We start from the raw sequence: 21855 nt of genomic DNA, 5'->3' as shown, positions 1-21855 counted from the left end.
TGTTTTCGAGGTAAATTCATGCAAAACTGCTGATGCGCGTTCCTGTCGGCGGCAGTTTTTCGGCAAGCAGTCTCTGCATTTGCCTAAAAAAAAAAACTGTCTCTTAACGTTCCGTTATTATCTCATAGCGTGGTGAATGTGCAGGTCACAACTTGTCCAAGAGAGTGTTTTGTAGTTGTTGGATTGTGTATTGGATGAGTTTGATGAGGGAGACCAAGAAATCCCATTAGCCTCTGTAGCGTAGCTCTGAGCCACTCGCGGCTCTGCTCCGCCGTTCTAAAAAATAGCTTGCACCGACATTTAAAGGTAACAAACCTACTCCTAAAACTATAGGGATTATGGCAATGGGCCAATTTGCCAAAATGTTGAACTATCCCTTTAATGACTGAAGCTATTATCAACTGTGCCAACACACTTCTTTTGCTCTTTCCACCTTAATACAAAATCATGCTCAGCATTTTTATATCCGTCACAGACGTTACATGATAACTATGTTGGTGGTTGCTGGGGGAAGCACTTGCTTTCATTATGGTTCTCCAGTTGTTTTTTCTAGCTTTTCCTTTCTTTCTTTCTTTAAAATTAAAGTTGTGTTTCTATAGTGGACTTAAGTTATCTAAAAAAAACAACAACACCTAGAGCTTCATGTCTGAAATGTGTGAAAACTTTTTGGCCACTGTTGTTTGTCTGTTAGCAGGATACAGATGGAGTTTCACATGTGTTTTTTAGTGAACCCTGAAGGAACTGCCATGTACAGCAAGTACACGAGAGCACATACACAATTGTGTTTCTGTCATTTCAGGGGACATTACATCTACTTGCCTTTAGTTCCTCTAGACCTCAGTTAACCCTTTCACTACACTAGCTATCACAGCTGAGTCCCCCCCCCCCCCCCCCCCCCCCCCCCCCCCACACACACACACTTCAGGTAATTAAACAGAAAAAATGTTCATTATTGGTAATTTATTTTATAAATCAGTTAACATATATACATTATTATTTTTCAACATATAATCAAATCATCAGACCAGAGACAACAGTAATTCCAAAAAAAGGGAATCCACATTCACAGAGTATATTGTTGCTGGTGTATTTATTCTAAATGAGAAACAACATAGTCATTTGATGATGTGATGGCAACTCTAAAGAAAACTATCCTTATTTGAGAGGTGGAATGATAACAATAACAGAGAGAATGTTTAAAGAATTGGTGAACTGGTCACCTCTTGGGTTAAATTTCAGTCAAACTGGTGCAACATTTAGCTTCCTGCACAATTAATTAACTACAACCAGGGTCAATGAGGGCCAGTGGATCCAAAATCACAATTGAGACTCAAAACCTCTCTTTGTAGGAAATGGTTAGTGTCTCTACTGCTTGGGTTTTAACTTCCTCTAATACTTGTTTGTATGCATGATTACCCGATTGAGCTTCTCATAGTGCATTTAGTTTGACATAAGGATGAGCCTGGTATATGTCTATATTTCTCATGTTGTCAACAAATACCATAAAAGACCCAAACTAACAGTGAGGGCTGTCTGTGTCATCCAGGGTTGATCTTATCCACTGTGCCGTCGAGCTTTGTTTTCCAATGTGGTGTTGGCTATTTTAAACATCAAGAAGTGGTGCTGTATGGTAAGTCCCTTTACTTTCATTACCATGTGCACTGAAGTTTATCTGGAGTCAATCCCAAAAACACTGTTCTGCTGCTGTAAATATTCACTTTGACAGCTGTTTTAGGAACTCACCTACTCCATCAGTGAATAATATATTATGTACGGTAAATATATATTCTAACGTGTCTAAAAATCAACATCTTCAGCAGGGGAAAAATGTACCCAAGTGCTTAATAGGCCTGTTCACCAAACTAATACTAAAAAATACTGCTGATATGGGTTTTCATATGTGTGTTTAATATCTACTACACTGCCATCATGTGATCTGTCTCAGTGCTGTGGTTCAGTGTGGCCACCTTCAAGTGGAGCTCTGCTCCTCTGTCACACGGTTGGAGCAGTAGTCCTGGATACCTGATGGAGGACAGAAGAGTGGGGCTGGTGTTAATGAAATGATAGTTTGGTTAACTCAGTGATGATCTCCATGCTCACAAATTGACCTATGTTGTTTGTGTCTTTTCTGTATGCGTCTACCAGGCAAACTCCCTGACAGACATCATCAGTTACACAAACATTTGATCTTGAACTTTAATCTCTTGCAGCACATTTATCCAATTTCGATACAAACCTCCTTCTTCCCCTTTGGTCGACTGGTTCCCATTTGTAAAGTCATCACTTCTTCTTTCATTGAATTCAATCAGGAATCGGGATGTCATGTAAACCATGTAGTCATCAAAAACAATGAGGGACTTCGATGGAAGTCAAATTATATCTTTGCGTCAAACTTCCCTTACTCAAGAATCCAGTGAAATCCACAATATGATGAAAGAGGTAGTCAGGTCGGCAGTGACATGTATGTGCATGAGTGTGTTGTAAGTATTGTAAACACTCACTCTGTACAATGTTCTGGTAGACTTGAGCAGCAGGAGAGTCGGGTACTACATTGAGGAAAGATCTGCCTTCATCACAGCTTCGTGCTATCCTCGGGTCCAGTGGCACCTTTCCTAACAGAGGCAGGTTCAGATCCGCACACATTCGCTCAGCACCTCCGCTCGTAGGAGGGAAGATCTGTGATGTGTTCTGTAAGAGAGAGGACAAAGGAAAGTTATTGGTTCATTATTAGATTCTGTGGAGCCTAAATTACATTAGATCTGAGTCTCTCTTTAACATGTTGAGTCCAGGAATGGAAAAGAAATGGTTCAGTGGTAGAAACTGGTCACTATAATACAGGTACAATGCATACAACAACTGTATACTTTAGAATTACATTACTGAATGTATATTTGACTGATTGAAACATGTTTATTCAATGACTACTGCACTTTATAGTACAATGTACTGCTACATGCACTTTATTAAGACTGATTGCACTTTGTTATTCATTGCACTTCACCAGACGTCTCTACTGAATTTGCTGTTCCTTTGTTTTAAGAATGTGATTACCTGTTTTTATTTGTCTCTACTTTACTCAGGGAACATCTGCTAGGGACAACAGATGGAAATTAGCCAATGGCTACAATCTGTCATCTTTACATTTGTAATTTTTTTTTTATTTGTAATTTATTTATTTATTTAGAAGTCAGGACAATGCACATTAATAAAACATGTACCGTAGTACGTGCAAATGTGATTGTAGCCCGTGGGCTAATTTCCATCTGTTTTTCTGATAGGCACATTCAAACAGTCTCTCTTGAGTGTCTGCTCCTAAAATGACTCCTTCTTTCACAGCACTATTGAAATCAGTCACCATGGATTCTTGCTGACTACAGATTGAAAGCTTTTTATACACATAATTTTTTCTCTCTTTTCTCCTTTGTTGTTTGTAGTCTCCACCTCATGTTTGTAGATGTGTGCTTGATACAAGTTGAACATTTCTCTATCTGGTCAAGTGGATAGTACAAGCGACAGAGCAAGAAAAAATAATTCAAAATCAGGGCAGTGTAAGCTAGGATATCCCAACTTTGAATCTTTAGTGCAAATTAAGATACAGATATAAGATACTTGCATGCAACTTTGTGGTGTCTTTTGTTGGATCTTTTCTTACTGGTAAACACCAGGGCAACACCCCAAGTTTGGCCTACTTTTGTTCTTTCCTGTCTGTAACCCAGGTCCAAGACGACCCTAATGACATCACTATGACATCATCAGGGTTATATTATATATATATATATATATATATATATATATATATATATATATATATATATATATATATATATATATATATATATATATATATATATATATATATATATATGATCATTATTAAATATTCAATAATAATTAATATCATTTTGTGTGATTTCCTGGTTGCTTGCTCAGTTTATGTTCTCGCAGTTCCATGCTTTTTATCTAGTTTCATTGTGTTTGTACGTGTGTGTCTGAGCGTGCCGAGCATCTGTCAGTGACCTTGCATTTGGGACAGACAAAGCCGCTCATGTTCTCCACCACTCCGATGATGGGCAGCTTGACCTTCTGGCAAAACCTGATCTCCTTTCGCACATCCTGCAGCGACACCTCCTACAGGAAGAAAATCATAAAAAAAGAAATGGACATAAAGAGCCAATAAAGGAAGATGGGGAGGGTGGGGGAGGACCAGTGGAAAGAGAGAAAGAGAAAGGATTAGTTTTAATAGTTTTTCCTTCCCCCACGACTGCTTTCAGTGCTCCGTTAGAAAACCTTTTAGTTAAGCTCCCTGATTTCAGTGTGCTGACATGTTTGAGTATGAGAAAATACTGTTTGATATGAAGAGCCAGACTACTTGTTTCTTGAGATCAAACAGATTCCACTTGCTTCCATGGGCGATTCCCACCTCGGAGGCGGTCACTGTTTGGTCAAGTAAGAGTTGATGGAATGAGGAAATGACTCCTCTGCTGGCTGGCATGACTTGATTTAAGTATCTAGATGTGTTTTCAGGACAAAAACAACTTAATTAGAAGCGGCAGAATAGATCAGTTTTAAAAGTCTGCTCCAAGACATTGTAGAATGGATGAACAAGTTATCCAGTCACCTACACACACAAGGGACAGAAAAAAATCTTTTTCATTTAATTATTTATTTATTCTTTTAATTATTTATTTTTTTAGTTAGTTTGGTTGGTTATAATTTGTGTATCTATGAAGACCTTATCAGATGTAAAAACCTGTGAAGTCAGCAACTAGAGCTTCACAGTATTGTGTTGCATGGACGTGTCTGTTAATCCACATCGATTATTTTTCCTTATGCTTCACTGTTCTGTATTTATGTTGCTATGGTTTTGAAGCTTTTATTATTTTAAGAGTAAATGAATAACAGTGGCTCTGTATGGTGTCATGATAGTTTGTGTGGGCACCCTGTGGTCACTTGAGCATAGGCTTTCATTAGTTTATGATAAAATCCTGCCCTGTATTCGTTGCCATTTTGTGAAAAGCAAAATTTCACCGGAGACGGCTCCATGTTTGTGGCTGCTTCAATAGACTGCACACAGTGTATTCAGACCCCGTTTTAAAAAGTCCCTTATCAGTCTCATGTCAGTACCAACAACTGCTGCGTCTCAGCCTTCGTACAGCTGCCCCACACTCATATGGGGCTATGGTTTTGCCTTTCCGCACAGCAGATGTGCAGTCTTATTTTCTGAGTGTTCTTGGGCTGTTGGATCGTGTCTAGACTTGCACAATACCCCTCAACTGCCATCTCATCTTAATGACAGAAAGTGGCCACCTCAAACTGGAAGTGCTATGCGTGCCTTTTTATAGCCTCTGCTCCTTTGAAGGAGTCAGCTAGCATCTTTTTCAGATCCTCCATTGCCTAGAGGAGCCACTGTTTGTTGAGTGTTACCATCAGTTTTAAGGAGTCAAAGACGTTATCAAGTCTGGAAATGTTGTCAACCGACAGCTTCCAATGAAGACTCTTGGCTTTCCTCACAAGCTGTGACAGGACAACTGGGGGTACTAGTAGGAAGCTGTACACTCTTTTGCTCAAGTCACAATTATTTTACTGTACTGAAACAAACAATGCCTTCATGTTTTTTTGTCTGTTTACTAAAGAGGTATACTTCCTCTCACTTATGCAAATAGTCATTTTGAAGGCTGTTCCACTGTATCACAGTCTTTGTAGAATTACTTTCTATTTGCCCCCCAACACTGGCGGCTTACCGTAATTAGCTGTGGGTTAATCGTGTAGGCTGAGAAAGAACTGGTGGCAGTTACAGCAGTATGGGGAGTAAGGGGTTTTCCAGTTGAGACAAAAATGATATCCTCATCCCATCCTCCACAACTTCACCATATCATGGTCAGCCATTGTACAGTCATCCTTCTTTGCTTCTTTTTGGTTGTGTGGTTTGTAGTGTCACTATCGCTATTAGTTGAATTACATAAAAATCAACAGCTAAACCAACACCTCCAATTGTTCATCCTGTGAAACATCACCAAAGCATCACCAACTGAAGCACAAGTAGTATTGAAAGTAGACTAGCGATGGGATTTCCCTTTACAGTTGCTACTTAAGCAATTAATGTTAGTGTAGTAAGTGTCATGGGTCTTATGCATGTGCATGTAACTGCATACCTGTGGTGTGGTGATGATGACAGCTCCATCAACGTGGGTGGAGCTAAGGTACTGGACAATCGACAGGTGCTCATCAGAGGTGCCAGGGGGCGTGTCCACGATGAGGTAATCCAGGTCACCCCAGTCCACATCCCTCAAAAACTGCTTGATCATCCCTGATTGGAGACAAACACCACTCAAGTTAGCAGTGTAAGGAGAACTAGAAGTCACACTCTCTGCATCCCCTCTCTCTCTTACACACACACACACACACACACACTCACCATTCTTCTTGGGTCCTCTCCAGATCACAGCATCATCTGGGCTAGCAAGCAGGAAACCAATAGACATGACTGCCAGGTTGTCATCTACATACTGCAACAGAGACACACACACAAATCATATATAGGTGTGTACAAAAAAATGACATTAAAAATGTAGGCAGCACTGTTTGAATTGACTCACCACAGGAGACCAGCCTGAGCCACTCTGGTGAACCTGCACATAAAACAACAGAGCATTTCCACCACTAATAATTATAATAACAAAATAACGATAAAGACAAAACGATATATTTATCGATAATGGACCCATTAACAAGTGTGGGTAGCGTAGATTCATCCACATTAATATGAGACTTTGTTATAACGAAATACAAACTCCTCGTTGTCCCTTTAAAGAGAAAAAAGAGCGAAAACTAAAAACCAAATTATGTGTCAGAAAAAAACGAGTTTAAAAGGTCCAGTGTGTAAAATGGGGGTAAAACCGTGATATCTAGCGTTTAGATTCTAGATTGCAGTGCACACTCGCTCGCTCAATCGCACTCACCCCTCCCATCGGCAAAGTGGTCGTGGCCTCTGAGGACAAAAAAACTTGTTTACCATGACTCAGACGACTGGGAGTATTTCAGGTGCATGGAGCAATGAGGTGAAGATCCAAACCATTTTACGATATGTCTTCTGTTTCCTACTTCTCCTTCTTCTTCATTGGTTTATTTATGAACGCGAAACTCGCTCTCTGGTTGGCTGGATTTTCTGTTTGGGCTGCCGTACAAACATGGCGACACTCTCTAAAGGAAGACCCTTGCTATATGTAAAAGAATAATTATAAGGCTACGAAAACAAAACAAATTCTATTTTATAGTGATTATACACTTATACAAATACATTCATGGGTAGTATATTCAGATGTTGCCAATGAAACTTGCCAATTATTACACACTGGACCTTTAAAATGTCACAGAAAATAAGTTCACTGAGTATTTTATGTGGAAAAAATTTCAATCCTGGAATCCTGGACACTATTCAACTTTTTGTTGAATTCGGTTATTTGTTGTGTTGAACTTTTTCTTATTAATCCATATACTGCCGTAAGCCTAAACTTACTTGCTCTCCCTCCAGGCCCATGATCCGTGGAATGGATGGACCACAGATGTCGACATCCAGCAGGGCAACCTAAAAACAGAACCCCCTTTAGTCTCTGATGTGGTCGGTTCTGTGACAGACTCTGATGTTAAACCTTGCAAACCAGTACAAATGTGTACAGTGAGAATTGAGGATAAGGTCAGAGACCTCTTGACATTTGTCAAAGGCTAAACCAAAGGCATCAGGAAGACGAGGAAGATGAGGAGGAGGAGGAGGAGGAGGAGGATGACTCATAAGGTTGTTTCCACAGTCTTTGCACTAGAGCAGTATTTGTGCAGCTGAAATTGATTTTGGACACAAGTAGTTTTAACATAGATGATGTCAAATGTTCACTTCTATTGTTATGTAGTAACACATCCCACAGACTAATATATGGCATAAGGCAATATGGTAAATATCAGGATTCAGGTCAGTCTGAGAACACACAGGAGTAATCCAGCAATGTTCCATTCGCAATAAGAACCACTACTAACACTAAATCTGGAAACTTCCCGGGCACCAAGCTGTTAATATGTTAGACAAACATTATCCTAAGTTAAACACTGAACTGAATGGTGTTACTGCTGTTTGGCTGATTAACTTATCTGCAATTTCGCTAAAGTCTAACTTGTAGGGGTGTAAAATGTACCGGTATGTTCCCTGTGCCAAAAACAAACCACAGATTAACAGCAGCTAATCTGGCTACATAAGGAAGTTACCTTGATTCATAGGAATGCAACACAACTCATTGCCCAATTGCATCAAAAACATGAACTCGAAACAGACAAGGTAGTGAAAAACAATCTAAGGATATTGTAGAATATAAGGAGCACGACATGTACTCTGGGATGATTCAATCAAAATCAATCAAAATAAACTTTATTGTCCCCGGAGGGAAATTTGTCTTGGACAATCAGTGCTGTGCGTCCAGCAAAACAGTTTAAAAACCATACACACACGCACAACCAACAGACCACACTTACAGACAGTACGACTAAGTTCACAATTCATCAGGAGTAAATAAATAACTATTGCACTTCTCATATATTGCATCTTGCCTCAATATTCCCACAGTCTCTAGCTCTTATTGCACCATGTTCGTATGTGTGGACTCCACCCAACATTGATTTCCTTTTGGAGAATTTGTTGGTTCACTTGGCTGAACTGTACTGGTTATATTATATGTTGTGTGGTGTCTGTCAGTTGTGCCATTTTATGACTTTACTGTTAAGCTGTTTGTGTACATGTTTGTGTTACAGTGACCTGTAGCACATCGTTATACATGGGATGTGCATGAGTGTCTGTGTTAAATGTATACAGGTGCGATATGTCAATAACTATGATTATGTATTAACATAAATGTGAGTCTTGGTTTGAATTGCACTGGGGACCCCAGGAAGAATAGCTGATGACACGACATCAGCTAATGGGGATCTAAAAATAAATAAATAGACAGTAATGTTATACATTAACCTGGGAAATGTTAATTGAGGAAACCAGTTTTCTAATTTTGCAGTTCAGAGAGCAGATTGGTCAGTGCTACAGAGACCACCACTGGAACAACAGACCCTGTTGTGACTTTATCAATGAGCTCATGGCCTGGTTGCACATTCACTCATTCTATTATGCATGATAATTCATTCATTATCACAAAGACGTGTCTTTGTGACAAAAAAATGCCATATGAAAAAAAAACCATATGATAGAAAACATTTCTTCTAAAGATTACTGCAGTATCCATTTAACTATCTCAGTAATATATATATATTTCCCACCATCTATATTGTTCCCCTCATATGATTTAAGAATACACATTTGCCTGTCTACGGTACTGTCCTTTCATGACATCTGCTGGTGCAATCTTTCATGGTATGTGGGTTAGGTTAGGTGGTTATCTCAATATTTCTTGATGCATATTTGGCATCTTGTAATAACACAATATATATCGTAAGTAGATTCACACACATGAGAGGCTTTAATATAGTAATCTGAGGTTAAGGATTTCTTCATAGAGATTATTAATCAAATAAGAATCTGGTCTGAAATCTTATGCTCAATTTGATGATCTCGCACCATGTCAGCAGTGACCTCTAGTGGTGTTCTGTGAGTTCTGCAGACCACAGTGACTGAGTTTAGGCTAAACCTTAGACCAGCCAAGCTATTCCACAAAGGGGCCGGTGTGGCTGCAGGTTTTTGTTCCAACCAACCAACCAACCAACCAACCAACCAACCAACCAACCAACCAACCAAGAGCACACAGTTTGACCAATCAACTGTCTGAAGATTGAGATTGGTTGATTAAATGAGTCTAGTCTGGTGTGCTGCTGCTTGGTTGGAAAGAAAACCCACAGCCCTGTGTGGAATAGGTTGCCCATGCCTGCCTTAGACTGTGTGAACAGATTTAAAAAGCATAGAAGAAGTTAAACAGTTCACGTGACTTTGACCCAGACAACACAGGTTTAAACTCCTGTTAAAGGTCCCATAACCCAGACAGTGAAAATCTGTGCCTTTCTGATCACACAGTAAGTCTAGGTTCTATAATAATACTGCAAAATTATCTTATTATTGCAAATGCACAGAGAAAGGATCTATCAGGACCTATAACTTAGTGATGTCACAACAAAACTGCGACCACCTTCAGCTATTCTCCCCGTTTGGATCACTTAGACAGATATAATGTAAAACATTACCTCCTTTGTGCTGTCACTTGCCAGAGCGTGGGCCAGGTGGGCACTGAAGGTGCTCTTCCCCACTCCTCCTTTTCCAGACAACACAAGGATCTTGTGTTTGACTGTCGCTAGCTTTTCTCCTATTTCTGCTATGGCTGAGATGAGAGACAAGGGAAGGAGAGTTTAAGGATGGAGATGTGTAAAGCAGCAGAATGAGACTCTTCAGCTGGTTGGTTGTGACTTTTCCTGCTGAGTTATTAGCTTGGATATAAATCACTAGGCTCAAATTTAGGTCAGATTTAAAATGAGGTAACAGTCTTACCTGGGTCTGGGGCCTTGGTGGCTCCAGAGGCACACAGCTTCTGGTTGGGGCAGCCCTGACATGATGACGTCTTTCCTGCTTGCTCACTATTTGTACCTGGACAATCTGAAAGAATGAAAGAGTTCAGTTACTAGTGTGTCACCCATGACACATTTTAAAACCAAATGAAACCTGGTCTGGGTGGCTAAAACCCAATTCTTTTAGCTACTTTTCTGAAACCCCACTGGACACTGGGGCATTATATTGAACTCCCACTGTGCAGAAGAAAAATCCACACAACTTTATTTCGCATTGTGGATTCTTTAGTTTCAAAATATAGATAAAAAACAACTCAAACAATAGCCTAGTTGAGAACATTTGCATTTGATTGACTGGTGTCACCGTCTAAAACATGAGATTTCAGCTTTGAATATTTCACCCTGAGCAATATTACAATATACCCAAGCTAAATAAACTGAGAAGATCACTATTTCATTTATTATCAACCAATAAAACTTGATTTCTAACAATTTAGCAGAGCAAAGGTGTCATGATATCTTGACATATAAGGTGGTCGACCCCTTAAAGACTGTGTCACAGTGACTCAGCACAATTTAAGGCAGCAATGTGGCGTTTCGATACAAACGCATCAAATATTCTTCAACTGTCTTCATCAAATTTGTTCTGATAAATTTCTGCTTTAGCAATAGGCTAATACATTTGCGTTTCTCTTATTTAATACAACACTTTAATAAGTGCGTCACTGAAATTCACACAAGAAGACAAGCAAACTGTTACTCGCTTTACATAAAAAGGCACCAGCCCTTCACGGCCAGGTGCAGATATTTTAACTGATTAACGTGACAGGACGTTAAAAAAAAAAAACTGTAAAAATACAGGAATATTTCAGGTTGTAGTTTGTGTTGTCAACAGCGACAGATGTTTATTTAAAACACAACGCGCTCTTACAGTGAGACAGCATCACAAAAAGCCAAATGGTGAACCATCACTACAGTTATGGAGATAAAAAAAGAGAGAAAAAATAACATTATTGTCAGTTTTTAAAACTTACGTTCATTTGCGTTGTCTGGTACGTCCGACATCTTTGAACGGGGGTCCGTCGTGTAAAGTCGTCCCTCCTCTATGGTTCCGGTTACGCGCAGCAAGAAGAACCAGTGGGGTCGTTTCTTCACCTCATTCACCGGTAACTTAACAGCTATGTGAGACTTTGTGAGACAACACGTTGTATAAAACAGTAAAGGTGTCAAGCTTCATTACATTTCTGATTCTGCCGGACTTTTTAAAGGAAATATCTGTTCAATGACACGCCCCGTCCTCAATATTACAGGATGATTACAACCGGTAACAAATGCGTCATGTCAGTTATACAAGCTACACGTGATGACATTTTGTAGCATTTTTATCGTAGCCTATTAGCGACTAAAATAATTATTGTGCTCTGTTTATCTGAAACTACAATTTAATCAGTTTGATGTATTACATTTGTTACATTTGTTGTTACACACTGGGAGTATTTGACAGTAGCCTATTAGTATTCAGTATTTCTCAACATGGTGTTCAGTGCATAATCATTATTATCAAACAGAATTAGGAGTATGGGGCTGATGCAAAGTCGGGGTTGTTGCTGTAACTGTGCTCAAGATGAAAGACTCTTCCCACTAGGGGGTGCTGGTGATTCAACATGCCAGCAAGAGTTTGGTCACATAGAAAGAATGAAGGAAAAGGAGGTTGTATAATTGTACATGTTCAACTTTTATAAGTAAATTCAAGTCAATTAATGCAAGCTCCTAAAATGAACAATGTTTTAATGCTGATATATTTGGTAACCTATTTAACATAATTAATTAGGCTATGGAAATATGATGATGATTTTATTTTGTACATTTAGGAATTCAGCAATTTAGGGGAAACATAACTTGGGGGACAAAAATATTAATGTCCTCAGGTAGCAATTAAAAATGCATTTTTAACCTTTTCTTGCTCACATGATGTGTGTGCCTCTGAGTATTGCATGTTTTGTCATGTTTGTAAGTCTTTGTAGTTGGAAAGTGACACTATTCAAAAACATTAAACATAGTGAACAAGTTGTTTTACTGGCTCGTTGGCATTTCAGTAAAAGGTGATTGGCTGGAGGAGTATCAACTGTCTAGCAATCAGAGAACAAAGAGAGGTGAGATGCACCTGTGTGTGCGTCTCTGTTCGAGAACATCTGTGCATGTGTGTGTGTGTGTGTGTGTGTGTGTGTGTGTGTGTGTGTGTGTGTGTGTGTGTGTGTGTGTGTGTGTGTGTGTGTGTGTGTGTAAAACATTCATTGATCCACTGGGGGCATGTGCAGCTTTCTGAATCATCAGTACTATCACTATCAGTATGTTTCTACATAAACATTTCATAGGGTTTTACTTGTGCATACTGTACATAAGCGCCTGTGTGAGTGTGTGTGTGTGTGTGCCCTCTCCTCCCCCAACCATTTGCCTTGTCAAGGCTGTGTAATGTGATATTTTCTTTGTGTCAGCCCATCTATCTCTAACTGGCAAACATATTCACACGAACCACGAAGAAGCTTTATTCACTGCTTACCATTGTTTTCAGATTTGTGGTAGCTTGTTTGAGCACAGCGTGTTAAAACTGGATCATCTCATTGTGTTTCTGAGCACTGATTATAGCTGGAGACAATGGTAAAGATTATAAATGGCATTCAGAACACAGGTAGCAAATATTAGTTAGATTTGCATTGGTCATTTTCCATAAAGCATGCCTGATATGTCATGGCTATGGACCTGTCCTTGTTTGTAGTTACAGATGTGTCTCCCGTAGATTGAGTCACTGTTATAGGTTGAGTTGACACCAAGGACAAAGACAAAAAAAGAGAGGATATGTGTCATTATGTGTAATTCACTCCTCAATACTGCATAAAAGTCTGAGCAAATAAAAGCAACAGTGCAGCTAGGGGCTGTAGTTAGGAGTGGTTTGTAAAATAGCTATGATATCCTTCCTCTTTCCCTTTCACTAATTTATCCTCTGCCTCTCAACATCCATTAATGGGAGTGTTAAAAAGGTTGAACTGGCTCTTAGAGAGTGTGTGTAATGTTCAAGACAGTAGGAGGAAAGAAAAAAAAAACCGAAATATTTCACTGACTTTATTTATGTCACTTAGTGGCTAGCTGACCATACGTACAGAACTCATTGATCTATGTACAATACAAGATGAAAGTATACTGCAACTTAATGATTGATAATAACAAGACTGTGGTTGAAAACAGACTTTCCACCTGAACTTTAAATGCCAAACCTAATGATTAGGTGCATGTAATAAACTGGTAGATCAGTGTTGACAATATAATATACACAACTAACACCAAAAGTTTCACATAATGAAACAGAAAGTGAGATGAGAAGATACATATGGGCAGCCCTATGTCTTAAAAAAATGAAACATTTTAATTCTATTCAAGTACAACATACAGTATCTTTTTAAATTCACACAAAAAATGAAGTACTGTATGCCATTTCTAGGAGGCTGCTATGTGTTGAACAATTTCTTACCCTAAAATCAATAGTTTCCCTCAGTCCTTGTTGGTTGGAAACAGCTCAATAATAAATTCACCACTGTTTTCAACCTTTTTCTTTTTTCGTAAAGCTAATCAATCAATCAGTCAATTTATTATTTAAAGTGCAAAATCACCATGGTCTCAATACACTTTCCAATAAAAACAAGTACAATAATAACAACAGATAAATAAAAAAACATTCGAAGAAACAGCAGAGGAAAAGGATAAAGCAGTTAAAAGTTTGTTTACAATAATGACAGTCAATAAAACAATAGTAAAACACCAGAGGTAAATGCTAAAATAAGTTAGTTTAATCAAAGTATTGGGTAAAAAGGTATGTTTTAAGACGGGATTTAAAAATTGCGATGGATGTGGCGTTTCTGATATCTTGTGGGAGGCCGTTCCATAAAAAAGGAGCGCGGTAGGAGAAGGCCCTGCCACCAGCTGATTTTTTATTGATAAATGGAATGACCAGGAGGTTTGAACCAAGGGAACGAAGAGGACGTGACGGAGTGTAGGGAGTGAGCAGTTGAGACAGATACAGAGGTGCAAGACCATTCAAGGCTTTAAAATCCGCTCTAGCCTGAATGGGCAGCCAATGTAGTGATGCTAGGACAGGTGTTATGTGATAAAATGTACTTGTTTTCGTTAAAAGTCTAGCAGCTGAATTCTGGACAAGCTGAAGGCTCCTGGTAGTAGAGATGGGAAGGCCGGAAAAAAGGACATTACAATAATCAAGTCGGGAGGACACAAGGGCATGGAGAACCACCTCAGCGCTACGCAGGGACAGAGAAGGGCGGATTTTGGCAATGTTCCGCAGGTGAAAGAAAGCTGTCTTAGTGATATCCTTTATATGGGACTGGAAAGTCAAGGTCGGGTCAAAAGTAACACCAAGGTTTCTAATGAGAGTACTTTCAGAAATAAAACAACCATCAATATTCAGACCAAGACCCTCAGATAAATATTTATAATTAGTAGGCTTGATCACCAGCAGATCAGTCTTAGCAGTATTAAGCATGAGGAAATTGTGAGTCATCCAGCTCTTGATTCGGTTTACACATGTTTCAAGATTTTGAATTTGAGAGGGGTCATTAGGCTGCAGTGGAATGTATAGTTGTGTATCGTCAGCATAGAAATGGAACTGAATACCGTATTCAGCAATTATCCTACCCAGAGGAAGCATGTAAATACAAAACAGCAAAGGGCCCAGGACAGACCCCTGGGGCACACCAGAGACAACTGCAGAACATTTAGACAAAGAGTTATTAAAACTAACACATTGGGTTCTGCTAGATAAGTAGGACTGGAACCATGAGAGCGCCAGCCCATGAACACCAACACAATGCTCCAGTCGGTGTAGAAGCACACAGTGATCTACAGTATTGAAAGCCGAACTTAAATCAAGAAGCAAACTGATCCGGAGTCAGCAGTAACAAGTAGGTCATTAACTACTCTAGTTAGGGCAGTCTCAGTAGAGTGACAGGAGCGGAAACCAGATTGAAAGTTGTCCAAGAGATTGTTGGCAGAAAGGTGGGCCGCTAAGCTACATGTTGCTTTAGTAGTCTTATATTTAACGGACAATTATGAGATTTGTATTGTGTACCCATCCCAGTCTTTACCACAAAGCAAACAAGTTGTGTGTGTTACAGGATTGATTATCAAAACACCCAACGTAAACAAACATGTAGATAGTGCAGGAGGAGGACAGAGGCCAGTGGTTAGTTAAATCTAATGACTGATTGAATAAATAAATTTTGAAATGATTCAGTGATTTCTGGCAACATGTCAGTGTCCGTGGACCAGATGGTTTGGGGGAGCTGATCATTGAGTCCTTCTGACCTCAGTTTGTTTTGATACTACATGTTTTAACCAGTTTCGCTGTGTCCACCACTATCCTTCGCCACGTTGAGGGAGGTTTGTTTATAGGGGCGTGTCCCAGGGCAACGTGACGTAAACGCATACCCTCTATAGTCCGAAAATGACCCACTGTTCCAAAATCATATTTCGACATCCCATTGTTCCGATCATATTAAACCCATTGTTCCGACGTTCCGTTGTTCTGAAATCTCAATGTTTCTAAACCTAACCCTAACCCTAAATCTAATATTCCTGAGAGCCATCTAATAAAAGTGAAGGCCTGTGCCTGTGCATGTTGTGTATTACACAGCTTCCATCCCCAAAACCTAACCCACCTGCCGGGGGCCGGTCAGCACCGCGGAGAGCTCCCCAAACAACCCTAACCCCAGCGCGTCATTTGCGCACAACTTGCACCAGAGTTGATAACAGGAGGTCTATCTATGACACCTGGTAGCCTATAATCACATATCAGAACAACGGGATGTCATAACATGGGTTTAATACGGTTGGAACAATTGGATGTTGAAACATTGAGATTTCGGAACACTGGGTGATTTTCGGAATAATGGGATGTCGGAATTATGAGCGGACGCCGGACCCCCATGGTAATGTATGGTCACAGTGACAACTAACAATGTTTAGTAGAGTATCTTTAGATTAGTGTGTTAGCATGCTAACATTTGCTAATGAACAGCTGAGGTGGATGGGAATGCATTTGGGTTTGCCAGGGAATCACTGAAGTCATTGATTCACCACTGTGTGTCCAACATTTCATGGCAGTTAATGTAACATTTGCTGAGATATTTTAGTTTGAACCAATATGGTGGACTGACCAACAGGCCAAAATTACGGTGGAAAAGTGGTGTATGTGTAATAAGTACTGAATTTGTGTTTTCCTTGATACAACTGTGGGCTACACTCATCATTAACTGTAACTGCTGTGGGCTTTTCTGTGTGCACATGAGCAATGACATCACTTGTCAGATCTCTCTCTCTCTCTCTCTCTCTCTCTCTCTCTCTCTCTCTTTCTCTCTCACACACACACACACACACACACACGCACGCACGCACGCACGCACGCACGCACACACACACACACACACACACACACACACAAAGTATTTAGTTGAGCAGATATCCCATCATGAAGTCAGACACATTCTGTCCATTCAGCAAGTGATCTACACACACACACACACACACACACACACACACACACACACACACACACACACACACACACACACACACACACACACACACACACACACACACACACACTAATGGACTCAGGTCAGATTTTGGTCACAGAGTTACTCAGCACAAAAGTTAAGCCTTGACTGCACGCGCAAGCAGTCATCACACTGGGAACAATGCCACACACACACACACACACGTGTGCGTGCACGCGCACACACATACACACAAAACTCTTTCTGTTAATTCTTACAGGGAAAGTGAGAGTTATGTTAAGGTTATGCATGCGTGTGTGTATGTGCGGGAGAATGAGTGTGGCAGGGAAGAAAAGTCCCACAACTGAAAAGGGAAGGGGAAGTATGTCGTTTATGGAAAAAAGGGTGTGATCAGGACATGCTGCTGTTAATGAGCTGTGTTCACCCTTCCCTTTCTGTCTCTCATCAATAGATCAAGTACAAAACAAACCATCACAAAACTTTTGGATGGAAATTTGAACCAAATAAATTTGGAACTTATGTGGTTGTGTTGGAAAGATCTAGTGAGAATTGACTTCATGTTTTAATCCACTCTTTAGTCCAAGCCAGTATAAGCCGTATTGATACAATCAGTTATATTGCCTATAGTGTCACTCAGATATATTATGAAACCCAGTAAAAGAAAAAAGACTCTACAGTCCTCCAGACAAAAACCTGGAAAAACAACAACAGGGACTGCCTTTGAGTGTGTGTGTGTGTGTGTGTTTTGGTAGTATGCAATGTGTGGTTAGCATATATCCCTGAAATATGCCCCCCCCCCCCCTTTCTTTATTGAGATGGTCTTTTTTTTTTTTTAATTACGGCAGAATTTTCTATTTTTTTCCAGTTAGCACTCGAAGCATATTTTAATATTCAAGTGACAAAGCTCAATTCTCGCCTATCAGGAGAAAAGGATGAAGTTGGGTGACGTTACTTTAGTGCCTCAAATTCAGCAGATGGTCAGGGTGGATGAATTGCACATCAAAAGTTCAACATGGGAGGTCACTGTTTCCCTCCAACAGTCATCAATTAATTATTGTAACCAAGATATTCCATAACTTGATTATCTTTCCATCAACCCAACAGAGTTGTTTTTGTGCTAAAACCAAACAAACCTAGACCACAGTCAATACATGATGTCATCCTATTGACACAAGTATCAAATCAGAATATTGATCTGAGGGGCCAATACAGTGTATATTTTCTTTTTTTTCCCCCCCAAATCTTTTTATTGAGATTTTCCAACAATATCTGACACAGTATCTAACAGTGTGGAAAAAAGACATTCACAACAGTAGGCTATGCCGTGTATATTTTCATTTTAATTGTCTGGATGAGCTCTCAACAACAGCAACGCCTCAGTGGGAGTGAAGGTGGCCTGTTAGTCAGAGAGCAGGTTTTTAGTTCCCCCTACATCGTTCTTCTGTCTCTTCCCTCCATCCTCTTTCCCATCCTCTGTTGTGAAATTCTCAGCTGTTGCGGTCATGTCGGGTCATCACCTTGGAGACTGTTTTACATTTTTCTCTGCATCTTGTTGGCATCCAGTCTGACGTGTCTATGGAGGGTGTCAAAGGTTTTTACACTCAGGGTTTAACATTTTAATCTAATAAACTGCAAGCTGTTCACCTTGTCTTTGTTTAAACTCTCTATTGCACTCTAGAAACAGGAATGTTTGTTTTTCTGTCTGCACCTAACGAAAATGCAAAGTTAACCTGCACCCACAAGCATATGCAAAAGCATTGCTCAGTATCATAGGGAGCACATTGTGTCGATGGATACATTTTTGTTTATGTGAGCGTGTCTGGGTGTGTATATTAATCACCCAACTGGATCTACTTAATTGTGGTGTGCTTTAGGCCATATATTTTCCAAAGAGGAGTCTCAGAGAGAGTTCCTGGGTGGGTACTGTAGAGATGAAACAAATGAGACGTGTTTAATTTAAAAGTATAAAGTAAATACTTTTCTCCTACTGTCCAGTCTTAAATGCTAAAGTAAGCTCACATGATCCCTCACCAGGTTCCCACTAACACCAGAGGCACTGCTGTCCCAGTGTCCCTCCCCAAACTCTAATACCTTGGCACACTATCCAATAAAGGCAGGTAGAAGCAGTTGCAGTTATTCGACATCTCGAAATGACAATTTACACTCGTAAAGCTCACACACACACGCACAGCTCAAGTGGAAAAGGAATTTCAGATGCTTCTTGCAGTTATTCTGGTCAGCCTGCAGCCAAAGGAATCCCAGACATCAACTCTATTTTCATGCCTCCATCCCCCAGCCTCCATCTCACCAGCCCGCAACTTGAACCATGTGACCACATACAGCCCCACACTGCGGAGACAAAACTCATCAAACAGCCCCCCTTCACCCTAAACAGCTAAAACCAGATCTCAATATTTCACAACTCAAGCTCAGAATGCTGAATGCTGCTGTGGTCGATGTTCATGGATGAACATTTTTAACATCTGGTACAGTAGATGCTCCTAATGTGGCTCGATGTTCAGTATTACAGTAAGACAACACTGTCTTGTGAGGAAGAGATCAGTCAGTGTCAACATGTGAAGCCCTTGAGAAGCACTCCTTTTGATGTTGGAGGAGTGCGTGTTGTTTGTGTGTGTAAATATGAGAAGGTGGTGCATTATGGCCGGGGGGTAGCACCCTTATTTGACGTTTGACCTGCCTCAACCTTCACACTTTGACCACTCATCATCACAATGCTGTGGCAGAAAGTCCTGGGTACATGAGAAAACACACACACACACACACACACACACACACACACACACACACACACACACACACACACACACACACACACACACACACACACACACACACACACACACACACACACACACACACACACACACACACACACACAATCTAAAGAGGTCAAAGGTCAGTTGGTTGAGTTGATGGGCCACCAGGTGATGTCCTCTGCTCCCTTTCAGCTGTCCTGACTCACTGCCTGAATAGAATAACCCCAGAATAACTATTGTTATCTCCCTGTCATGACTATATTTGAGTGTGTGTGTATGTGTGTGAGAGGGGACTGAACTCAACAGTTTAGGGGCCAGTTGTGATGACAATGAAAATATCTTGGTCCCAAGGAAAGGAGGCCAGTTATGTGTGTGTGTGTGTGTGTGTGTGTGTTTGCGCACATCAGAGTGTTTATGTAAAGGAAGGAAGATTAGCTGGGCTAGCAGCTTCATGGTCACAGTGTTAGATAGATGTGTTTCCCGCCATAGAAATGAAAAACACAATATGGCCTTGTGAATAGAAATATACATAATCACAAGTGGGAGGTGATTCTCTGGGGCTTTATTTAGGCCTATTTATTTACTAAACCTATTTTACATTTGCCAAGTGGAAACATCAACACACTAAGGAGATGCTCTGTGTATAAGGGCGTGCCAAGTTTGAATCAGATACAGGGATACACTGCAAGTTATTCAACTGTCCAATCAAGACTGTGCACATTCAAATACAACATAAATGAACCCGGAACAAGCAAAGTGCATTAGTGTTATACTTTATAAGTTAATTAAAAAAAAGACTTTATACGTAGGAACCTCAAAACAGAGGGAAAATCTTTCAGGGTAAAAGTGAAAGTTCAACATTTTGAAAAGTATTCTCTCCATTAACAAAACAAAAAAAGCAAATACCTAATGTTAAATGATTGATGGTAAATGATAATATGTAAATGATTATAGAAATAGTCCTATTGTGTGAACTTTACAGGTGCTGATACACAGACTGTAGCATGAGATGGTTAGCAGTTTCCTCTGGTTTCCAGTCTTTATGCTAAACAGAGCGAACTGGTCCTTGGCTGGTACTGTAGAACTATTCTTCAACGGTCAGTGGAGTCTAATGGCTCTAATCATTAATTTCACAAATTAATTTTTACTGCAGATAATTATTTTTATAAGCGAGCTAATTAATGTCAGTTTATTATGAGCAATGCCATCACTTACAGTAGCAGGTCTCTTCCTCTCTCTCCCTCTCCCACTGTCTGTCTGTCTCGCTCAATTTCAATTTAAATAGCTTTACTGGCATGACAAGACAGTGCTTATATTGCCAAAGCATATAACAATGAAATAATATGAATACAAAAATAATCTCTCTCATCTCTCCCTCTCTCTCTCTCTCTCTCTCTCTCTCTCTCTCTCTCTCTCTCTCTCTCACACACACACACACACACACACACACACACACACACACACACACACACACACACACACACACACATATGGTTGCTAATAGCAACTTGATAATATAATATATAATATATATTTGGTTTTGACAGAAACTTATGATTTATTCATTAAACTGCGTGTCTCCATTGTGAACATGCCGGGTCTTTGTATGTGAGTGTTTCTGTGGGTGTGCCTGTGTTTGTGTGTTCATCAGCTGGGAGAGAAAGTGCTGATAGTCCATGATGTCTGTGTAAATTACAGATCCTTAATGGCAGCCTTCTTATCAGTGTAGTACTTGTGCCTGTGTCCACTTCCTTGTTGACTTGTAGGGTTTGGGTCGCTCTGCCCTTTTTTCTTGTGTGTGTGTAGAGGCAAAGGAACAAGCCCTGATTCTGTTGTCCTAATGACCTGAAATATTACAGTCACTGCCAAAGTCTATACTTTCTCCATTTTCAGTTTTCAAGATTTATTTTCCAGTGTTTGTTCATTGGCTCTTTCTGTGTCCAACATTGCCTCCT

The 21855-nt window shown here is 40.0% G+C and overlaps 1 protein-coding gene across 1 annotated transcript; it reads right to left on the bottom strand.

Moving 5' to 3' along the window:
* Positions 1–945: 945 nt before the first annotated feature.
* On the bottom strand, positions 946–11801 carry nubp1 (nucleotide binding protein 1 (MinD homolog, E. coli)). The gene is made up of 10 exons (XM_083976817.1): positions 11577–11801; positions 10526–10630; positions 10225–10358; positions 7517–7585; positions 6597–6629; positions 6416–6506; positions 6153–6307; positions 4018–4128; positions 2502–2688; positions 946–2022 (listed from the first exon to the last, which is right to left on the bottom strand). The coding sequence occupies exons 1-10, from the start codon at positions 11605–11607 to the stop codon at positions 1970–1972; spliced, it is 969 nt and encodes a 322-aa protein (XP_083832943.1). The 5' UTR covers positions 11608–11801; the 3' UTR covers positions 946–1969.
* Between the last annotated feature and the right edge of the window lie 10054 nt (positions 11802–21855).

Source organism: Trachurus trachurus (genome assembly GCF_905171665.1).
Source record: "Trachurus trachurus genome assembly, chromosome: 8".
NCBI classification, from domain to species: Eukaryota; Metazoa; Chordata; class Actinopteri; order Carangiformes; family Carangidae; genus Trachurus; species Trachurus trachurus.
The sequence above is the reverse complement of the archived record's forward strand: the minus strand, read 5'-3'. Positions and strand labels throughout refer to the sequence as shown.